Genomic DNA, 10,307 nt, shown 5'->3' on the forward strand with positions numbered 1-10,307 from the left:
TAGCTAGCGTGGCGTCAAACAGTTTTTCAATGTTAACCGGGCAATATTTTTAAAGCCCATGNTCAAACAGTTTTTCAATGTTAACCGGGCAATATTTTTAAAGCCCATGAAAAGCACAAAAAAGTAAGCCCAGAAAAGTAGTAAAAATACTTCATTGAATGAATGTTTTGCTAAGTTACGGTTAACTTAGCAAAGTCTTAATTATTTACCAAATGGTCGGAGCACAAAAAAACGAAAAGTGGCCGAAAGTAGCACACAATGAGCACAATAATACGAACAAATTTTTTCTTCATTTTTTCATTTTAGCGCCGCTAACTTGATTGAGCTTATATTTTAATATGGTAACCCAAACACCTCTTGATAGTATGCACCTTTTTGATCTAGGTGTTATTAAAAAAATGCTTGTTCGAATACTACAAAACAAGACGGAAGAAAAAACTCCAAAGATCAACATTTTGAAAATATCTCCAGGACTTTTAAATTTAAGAAAACATTTTCCAAAAGAGTTTCCAAGAAAGCCCAGGTCTTTGGACGAAATACACCATTGGAAAGCGACTGAATTCCACCAATTTCTTGCTTACACAGGTCCCATTGTGCTTTTTAACAAGGTACATGAAAATATTTATTATGAATTTTTACTATTGCACTGTGCTTATATACTACTAAGCAATCCGCGGCATGTAAACAAATATATAACAGAAGCTAACGATATGATTCAACTGTTTGTAGAAAATTTCCCTATTGTATTTGGTGAAAATAGCGTTTCTTTCAACATTCATAGTCTACTGCATGTGACTTCTTGTACACAAATTTATGGTACCCTTTCATCGTTTTCGGCTTACGATTTCGAAAACAAACTCCAAATTTTGAAAAGTCATGTCCGGAAACCATCTTCGATTCTTCAACAAATTGTTCGAAGGAAAAAGCAAAAATTATATGTAGCACCCATGGAAAAGAAATTTAAGTTCGAAGGAGGCATACTAGTAGGAGCTTTTGTGAATGATTGCTTCATATCTTGTAACGAACATAATAACATATGTTCTGTGGTATCAGATATCCCTGTAAAAATCGAAAAAATCATAAAAGAAGACGAAATTTATGTTAAAGCAAGACGCTTATTGCTTTTCACGAGTTTTTTTGAACAACCCGTAAATTCCTGCGAATTGGGTATATTCAAAACAAATTTAGCTTTAGGAGAAGTAGAAAAATTCGCAATTAAAGATATTGAATACAAGTTTGTGTGCTTACCTTTTGAGTCTGATTTTATAATTATGCCAATTTTACACAGCTGCCTTCCAGAAAAATGTCGAACGAGCGGGCTCAATGTTCAAAAGGAAAACTAAAATATTTCGCTACTACAAATTGTCCTGGCTGTCGTGAAATTTCAAAAAAGCTTGAAGTATATAAAGGTATATTGCTTTAAAGACTTTTAAAATCAAATATACTTTGTTTTGATTAGTGTTCACTGCATAATACTATTATTTATTATTTCAGATACCGTTGAAAAGCAACAGAACACTATCATCGAGATATTGGCGGAGCACAAAGTGTTGTTGGACCGTCTTCTTTCCCAAAATGTTGCAGTGGAAAACATTATGAGCATTTTTCCTATAAACTCAGATGAAAAATTAAAGGAATTTGGACAAAATTTTAGCTACTAATGCGGATCCTTATGTAAGTGTATACCGTAGCTGGAAAATAGAATTAGCAAAAGTTATTCAATTTAAACATTTTTTAGAAGCGACAAATGCAACATCTTATTGCTGGCAATGCAGAGCGAAACTTACATCAAATATTTGGCCAAAATATAATAATGAACTATAATGTTGACGGAATCAGCGGAAAGAAACGACTACGGGATTTATGCAATGTATTTTCCGTAATTATAGGTACAAAATTTTTTTTACTACGGTTAATTTTTAAATCGTATTAGTTTTTAATAACAACGTATTTTCTCCTTATAACCAGATGTCATATCGACCTTCAGCAAATCATCAGACACAACTTTGAGAGGAACTTTCCAACGCCAAAAGAAAAAATTCTTCAAGCAAACAACCCGCATTAAAACCCCAAAAAAATAAGGAGAACCGAAATGATGAAGAAAATGAGACTGAGAAATACGAGGAAATCGAATTTATTGAAGAAATTGATGAGACTTAATATATAAAAACTACAAATACTATTTTTTAGATTGTAAGAAAGGTTTAGCTAGCCTTGAAGAAATATGCCAAAAACCAAGTACCTTTTTTATTAAAAATAACTATCTACAAGACATCTTTATCAACAATATACATATCTGTGTTTCAATTAATAGGTAGTAGAGAATCTCTGGTGCCAATGTCTCCATATGGTCCCAAAGGGAGTACTTAGTCAATACCTCTGGAGAATTGCAATGACAAGCACATGTGAGATGTCTATAGCAAATAACATTGTGTGTCGCATATCTTGGAACTAGTACTGGTGACAAAGTCAATAGCGAATCGATAAAGTTTCACTGTCGACATTTACTGCAGGGGATAAATAAATAAAAAGGATTTTAGCCAAAGTTTGCTGATTTTAGTTAAACAAATCATTTATTTCAAAGCAATTTTTATAAATTTTGAAGATAAATCTTTTATATTCCAAAGTGAAGTGAAAAACTTCAATTGAAGTGACAGCGGCAGCACTGGTTCGCACGAGGCGATTTTGCGTTCAACTCACGCAGGGTTGCACGAAAAAAAAAAGTTGAATGGCTAAATGTTGGCTGGCGATCGACTTTGTTGAAAGCGATTAGTTGAAAGGCCGTTCAACCAAAAGCAGAATGCAAAGTTGAACAATGCAAACGCCTTTTTATGACGAGTATTTTGATATTTTTTTATATTTTGATATTTTTTTCCATTTATGGAAATTCGTCGGACTGGAAAAAGGTTCTAGGGCGCCAGGAAAGGTTGGTGGTTCTAAGGAAATATCATGATGATCAGTTGGCGGGTCATATGGGTGTCAGAAAAACTTTCGCTAGGGTAGCACAAAAATTTTATTGGCCACAGATGAAGGCGGATATAGCGAAGTATGTGAGGAATTGTAAAGTTTGTCAGCAGGTTAAGCCTGATAATTCACAGCCAGCCAGGGTATGGTCGAGAGGTCCAAGGCAGCCGAGCCTTGGGAAATGATTTGCATAGATCTGGTAGGGCCCTTGGTGAAGTCGACCCAAGGCTAACAGTATATTTTAACGGTAGTAGATTACTTTTCGAAGTTTCCACTTTTGTTCCCCTTACGGACTGCCATGGTGAAGGGCATCTGTAAGATCCTTGAGGATCAGGTCTTTCTTTTGTTCGGAGTTCCTCGGTCGGTGGTCTGCGACAACGGACCCCAGATCAGGAGTCGTGAACTGCGGGGGCTCTGCGGAGCGTATGGTGCCCAAATCCGGTACACCGGCCACTACCATCCGGCCGAAAGGATTAACCAGAAAATAAAGACTACTCTTAAAGCTTAAACAGACGGCAGCGTTGATCCGGATCAACTCGGACTTAATCCGGATCAACTGCAGTTAATTCCCGAGTTGATCCGGATCAACGGTGCCGTCTGTTTATGCTTTTAGGGCTTACGTGTCGGAGAATCAGCTGTCATGGGATCAGCAATTGGCTAAGGTAGCTTGCTGCATTAGGTCAGCGCAGCATGAAGTTTTAGGAGCCACGCCATATTTTGTCAACTTTGGTATGGAGATGGCGGTAGAAGGGACTATATCGAGTCATTAGGAGAGCAGGAGAAAAATAGTTGCCAGAGATGCTCGAAGAGATTAGGTCAAGCGTTAGGAGTAGATTAGAAGAGGCCAGTGCCAAGTCAGCGAAGCAATATAACCTTAGGAGGAGAGACGTTCAATATATGCCAGCAGAGCTAGTTTGGAGGAAGAATTTCGTTCTGTCGGATGCAGCAAATTTCTCCGCGGCGAATTTGGCGCCGAACTACGTAGGACCTTCCTCTGCTAGGGCTTGTCGCTGGTGCGGGGGCTTAGCCGAATCGCCAACCGGTGACTCAGCTTAGGGCCACTGGCGGACGGTGACCAAGAACAGCCACCTCCTAATCCAGGGTGTGAAGCGACACCGTGCCCATTGGACGGTTTGCAGCCAGGAGGGAAACCGGCTGTATTAGAACGGCGCCTTCTCAACACCGGGCCGCCTCGAGGAGTATCGGTGGCCTTACCGCGACAAGGGGCGCGGCGGACGACGAGATCCCCCTACTATTAATAGACTACTACGTCTGGCGAGTCAGACACGCGGTCGTACGAACAAGATGAATACAACAACTAAAGAAACCCAAACCAAAAACAACATCAACAAAAAACAAAAAGAAGACAAAGATAAAAAAGCAACCAAAGAGGTTCGGAGGAAGAACTATTTAAATAGTCTCTCCGATGCTTAGGTAGCTCTATTGCAGCATGCGAAGGACGATGAGGAGCCCTGCGCTAATTCGGGCATCTACCACGAGAGGGCATTAAGACCAACAGGTGGGCATGAGACCACTGAGTAGCTAAGAACCGTAGAAGGCACGACAGTGAACCAGCTCAAGCGCAGGATAGGTCCCGCAGCCGTAGCTCTACGGCATCTCGCGACTCTACGAGGCATGAGAAAGAACGCCACCGGGATAGGCGGGCAAAACCACTCACACTTCCGCCTCTGGGGCAACCAGGAGCCCTAGATGACCGCCGGCGGCTTGGCCTCAGTGGGGAAGCCTCGAAACGGTATGTAAGGTACCTGCAAGAAGGTAAGACACCCGAGGTGGCTAAGGAACTGGCCCTTGCCATACCGTCCTCGGGACAGAATAAAGCAACCGCACCCGCGAAAGAGCGGAAGGGCGGGCATCAGAACAACAAGCAAGAGGACTCTCGCAAACAGACTGCACCTGCCGACAGGCGGACGGGCGGGCACAACAGTGAGAAAGGAAGGGACGCACTCCCTGATAAGCAGGGTGAGGGACACTTTAAAGACAGGCGAGACCGCACCCGCTGAAAAGCGGAAGAGTGGGCATGATCGCAGAGACGCCAAGAATAGCGACGAAGGTAGGAAGGAAAGGGGGTCTGACGAGACCGCAACCTCTGCAAAGCGGGAGAGCGGGCATTTAACACCCCAGACTCCCGATCCGAAGAAGCAACGGGGGACCCGGGGGTAGGCTCTGGGAACCAACGTCCTCGCGGGGCGGAGGAGGGCAGACGCCTAGCCACTCGGATGCTCTTAGGGGCATCAGGGTGGCGGTACTGCCTAGAGACTACCCTCCGGAGGCGCTGAGTCCGGAGGAGTTGACTACCCTACAGGACGCCATTATAGATGAGGTTTTCAAGGGGTGGTCGCACCCGCTGGCGTTCTGCGGAGTATACTTCCGTCCCGGCATGTTGCTAGTGGACTGTAAAGACGAGGGCACGGCATAATGGCTGGAAGAGGCTGCACAGAAACTAGAAAGCTGGAGGGGGGCCATGTTGTGCGTCAATCGTGGTGATGACATCCCACCGATGCACAATATGTCCATCTTCCTGCCGAGGAGTGCTGACAAATCGTCAGATTATGCGTCTGGGCTGCTGAGGGCGCAAAACGCAGGGCTTAACACCCCTGCGTGGCGCGTCATTTCGAGCGCCATAGAGGACAACTGTCTACGCCTTAATGTAGGCATCGACGAAGATTCGAACTGTAGTGTCAGATGGGCCGGATACAAGCTGAATTACAGATTCAGCTTTGTAACAATGCGGCCCTGGCGACAGAAGACAGCGGACGACAAGGAAGGGGCGAAGAAGACACCAAGGTAGATGGCAATCCCCCTGCTCCAACGGAGACAGGGAGCGCGTCGGCCCATCAGCTTACACCTCAAACCCAACCTTCGAGTCCAGGAGGTACCGGTGGGCAGAGCTCGGCGGCTCTCATGCAGGGGCAAGTCCCCTCTACATAGGAGCTGCTGGGGGGTCTGGATATGAGGCGACTTGAACTCGACGGGAGAAGCGAGGGCGATCTACAGCTCTCGGACCTCGACGAGCAATGATGAGGCACCCACCGCCCTTGAAAGTAGCCCAGATCAATCTGCATCATGCGATTGCAGCCTCTGCTGTAATTGCAAGCAGGTTTTCGACGGACGATCTGCGCATATTACTTATTCAGGAGCCGTTGACTTACAGAGACCAGGTAAGGGGCCTCAAAGGAGCAAGAAATAAGGTAATATGGGACCTCTCTGCTGAGAGGCCCAGAGCACGTGTAGTGCTTAAAAACAATATTGATTATTTTTGCATTCCTAACACAAGATCTAGTGGCAGTGCAGGTTACGCTTAGGGTGGACGGAAGACCCAAGGATCTAGTCTTCACTGCCGCTTATTTTTCAGGGGACACCAACAACATACCCCCTGTAGAGGTACAAAGATTGGTGACGCACTGCAGAAAGGCCCGACTTCCACTAATCCTCGGCGCAGATGCGAATGCTCACCACGTTGAGTGGGTAATTTCCGACATAAACAGAAGGGGTGAGTCGTTACTAGAATATATATTGAGTGAAGATCTGAGTATTAATAAAGTGGAACGTAGCCCGACATTCATCACTGGAGTAAGACAGGAGGTCCTTGATCTGACTCTCAGCAACAATATGGGTAACGATCTGGTCAGACAATGGAGGGTGTCCACGGAGCCTTCCATGTCTGACCATAGAATTATCCAATTCGTGCTGGGAGCGGAGGTCAAGGCTTACGCTCCGATGAGGAACCCCAGAAACGCCAACTGGGACAAATATAGAGAGCTTTTAGCTTTGAACCTACCGGGTTTAGAGAGGGAAAATAATAGAGAGGGCTGTATTTCGCTAGAAAATAAGGTTAACAGGCTAACGAACATTATGACAGACGCCTTCAACTACAGCTGCCCCGAGACCAAACCAAACCTGGCGTCCAAAAGCGCTTGGTGGTCAAGGGAGCTCTCAGTGCTCCGGAAAGAAGTGCGCAGACTATTCAACAAGGCCAAGCGAACAGGAGGCTGGGATGAATATGCAGCTAAGCTAACGATCTACAGCAAAGAGATTAGGAAGGCGAAGAGAACCGGCTTTAGAACCTTCTGTGAAGGTATTTCGAATACCCCAGCAGCTGCGAGGCTACACAAGGTTCCAGCTGGAGGAACGGTGGAAACGGAACTTGCGTTTAAACGCAGTGACGACACCTACACTAGAAGCTTGGAAGAGGGAGCTATCACTCTGCTTGAGGCACACTTCCCGGAGGCCACTCCCATTGATCTGGAGCCAGAGGTTGGACGGACCAGACCGCGACCATCTGACTGGAAACTGGCCAGAAGCTTATTCACCCAAAATTCAGTCGGATGGGCGCTGTGCTCGTTCGAGCGATTCAAAGCCCCAGGTGTGGATGGCGTCCGGCCAGTCATGTTACAACAAGGTGGAGAAACCCTAACACTGCACCTGGTGGATATAAAGAGAAGCAGCCTTGCGGAGGCTTACATTCCACAGCTGTGGCGTAGGGCGCGAGTAATCTTTATCCCGAAAGTGGGTAAAAGAGATTACTCGCTAGCGAAGTCATTTAGATCAATAAGTCTTACCTCCTTTGTCTTGAAGGCAATGGAGAAGATAGTGTACATTTATATCAGACATAACATTCTGAAGGCAACACCCTTACACCCCTGTCAGCACGCATACAGGGTTGGTAGGTCTACGGACACAGCCCTGTACCAACTGACAACGAAAATTCGAAGGCCTTTGAATGTGGAGAAATAGTACTATGTGCTTTCCTTGATATAGAGGGAGCGTTTGACAATACGTCTCACTCGGGGGTGCGCATGGCTCTGGAGAGAAGAAAGGTACAGCCGGTGATCTGCAACTGGGTGGATAAACTGCTGCACACGAGAATCACTGAAACCGATGTAGGCGACAGCGCGGTACAAATACAAACAAAAAAGGGATGGATGGGGTCGTGGCCAATGTCGCCAGCGAAGTGAAGTACCTAGAAGTACCAAACTTCTATGGAAGAAACACGTGGATGAGACCACATCCAAGGCTACGAAAGCATTAATGGTGTGTAAGCGTCTGTCGGGAAAATCCTGGGGTTGCAGCCCCAGGATCCTGAGATGTCTTTACACCATGATAGTACAGCCAATAGTGACATATGGGGCAGTGGCCTGGGTTTTAAGAACCACTCTGGCTACGGTGAGACAATCGCTCACTAAGCTACAACGACTGGCATGTGTATGCATAATGGGAGCGATGCGCACGTGTCCGACGACAGCGCTGGAAGTGGTCTTTGAACTCGAGCCCCTGTACATAACTATAGAACTGGCTGCCAAAATAACTCAGCTCAATTTCACTAGAGGGGGGTATGGAAGAGGTAAGGTCGTTTCCTCTAGGAACATGGCGAAGCTAGGGTCCTCGCTTCCGCTAGCCATGCTCCCGAGGGATGACATATGTAGAGCCACAAGGTTTGAAAAGAGGTTTAAAATTGAGTTAAGCAGTAAGGCAACCTGGAGTGCCTCCTCCTTTGAGAGACTCCTTCAGGATAGTACACTGCAATGGTACACAGATGGCTCGAAGACCCCGGAAGGAATAGGGGCTGGAATCTCCGGACCTAGGTCCAGGATCTCTATCCCGATGGCGAAGTATCCGAGCATTTTCCAGGCTGAAGTCTACGCCATCTACTTGTGTGCGGAGACCATCATTAATGGAGGATACCGTAATGAGAGGATTGTAATTCTTAGTGACAGACAGTCAGGCGGCACTCAGGGCTCTGTTATCCTTCGAAATTAAATCGTCTCTAGCCCTTGGGTGCATAGAGAGGCTCAACTCCCTTGGTAGGCACAACAACGTCAAATTGGCGTGGGTGCCTGGCCATATGGGAATAGAGGGGAATGAAGTGGCGGACTGTCTCGCTAGAGAGGCGTGTGGGAGTGGGTCCCAACACTATTAAGGAAAAGCTCAGGGAGGAGAGGGGCAATATGAGGGACTCGAACTGACAGAGTTCGGTTGGTATGCGACAGGCAAAAAGCCTGCTAGAAGGGTACAACAAGAGTAGATTAAAAAGTTTAATTAGCCTCCCAAAAGAGAGGCTGAGAATATTAACAGGTTTTCTTACAGGACACTGCAGGCTGGGAGGGCATATGTATAAACTGGGGTTACGATCAAATGACCTTTGCCGGTTCTGCGACGTCTCTAGTGAAACGCCACTCCACATCCTCATCGAGTGTGATGCAGTCAGCGGAAGACGTTAGAGGAGTCTAGGCTCCATGTGGCCACAGTTAGAGCACATACACTCCTTATCCCCAAAGAAGCTTTTGGACTTCCTGGGGGATCTTGGCTTGGAGGAAGTATTGTGAAGAGCGGAGGGCACAATAGATCATCAGGTCGCAGTGCATACCTCATAATTATCTATCTATCTATCTACGTAGGACCTTTCACAGTAAAAAAGAAGGTGTCGCCATAGACGTGTGTTCTGGTGGACGAAGCAGGTCGGGATAAAGGGACATGGAATGTGAAGCAGTTAAGGCCATAAAGGGATGGGGCACCGAAATTACGCAAATGGAAACTGTTCATTTAGACATTATTTATTTATTTATTTTATTTTATCCATATGCATTATTTCGCTTTTAAAACGAAAGTATGCATATGCATAATTTCGGTATTTTCTCATATGCATTATTTCGGTTTTCAACCGAAACTGTGAATGTATGCATTACTTCGGGTTTTTGTTATATGCATTATTTCGGTTTTCAACCGAAACTGTGCATGTATGCATTCCTTCGTCTTTCACATATGCATTATTTCGGTTTTGAACAGAAATTGTGCATGCATGCATTATTTCGGTTTTCTAACGAAAGTGTGAATATGGATAATTTAGTTTTTTTTTCTAATATTAATTTTATATTTACCTCTACTTAGTAAGGGTATTAATCCCTAACCGCGGCCGAAGGCCGCCTACGCAGAGAGAAGTTCTGCGCAAAATACTTCCGGTGCTCTTTTCCGGCAACACAGGAAGGAAAGTTCTAATCAGTAAGTGATATAGTCCCTAAGCGCGGCCGAAGCCCGCCTACGCAGAAAGAAGTTCTGCGCTAAAATACTTCCGCCCTTCGTTTCCGGTAACACAGAAAGGGGAGTTCTACTTAGTAAGGGTTATAATCCCTAAGCGCGGCCGAAGGTCGCCTACGCAGAAAGAAGGTCGTTTTCATGTATGCACTATTTCGTTTTTTGTCATATGCATTATTTCGGTTTTGAGTCGAAACTGTGCATGTATGCATCACTTCGTTTTTGTCATATGCGTTATTTCGGTTTTCAAACGAAAGTGTGCATATATGCATTATTTCGGTTTTTTCATATGC

The 10,307-nt window shown here is 45.2% G+C and overlaps 1 protein-coding gene across 2 annotated transcripts; it reads left to right on the top strand.

The window, feature by feature from the left end:
- The first annotated feature begins 73 nt into the window (after window positions 1-73).
- LOC108365606 (uncharacterized) lies at window positions 74-2,265 on the top strand. 2 transcript variants are annotated; one of them, XR_001847959.1, is made up of 5 exons: window positions 82-608; window positions 1,289-1,409; window positions 1,495-1,674; window positions 1,739-1,889; window positions 1,969-2,265. XR_001847959.1 is itself a non-coding variant. In XM_017619671.1 (4 exons), exon 1 carries the CDS (start codon window positions 339-341, stop codon window positions 1,341-1,343), a length of 1,005 nt encoding a protein of 334 aa, XP_017475160.1. In that variant the 5' UTR covers window positions 74-338; the 3' UTR covers window positions 1,344-1,409; window positions 1,495-1,674; window positions 1,739-1,889; window positions 1,969-2,265. The 2 variants fall into 2 exon arrangements, 1 of the variants encoding a protein (XP_017475160.1); XM_017619671.1 differs by having other exon boundaries at window positions 74-1,409.
- The last annotated feature ends 8,042 nt before the right edge of the window (window positions 2,266-10,307 follow it).

The sequence above is a fragment of the Rhagoletis zephyria genome, unplaced genomic scaffold, assembly GCF_001687245.7.
Source record: "Rhagoletis zephyria isolate East Lansing unplaced genomic scaffold, Rhagoletis_zephyria_1.1 Rzeph_scaffold_01929, whole genome shotgun sequence".
Lineage (NCBI taxonomy): Eukaryota > Metazoa > Arthropoda > Insecta > Diptera > Tephritidae > Rhagoletis > Rhagoletis zephyria.

Bases quoted from the DNA above. Each gene is read 5' to 3' on its own strand.
- LOC108365606 (XM_017619671.1), top strand. From the start codon at position 339: ATGGTAACCCAAACACCTCTTGATAGTATGCACCTTTTTGATCTAGGT.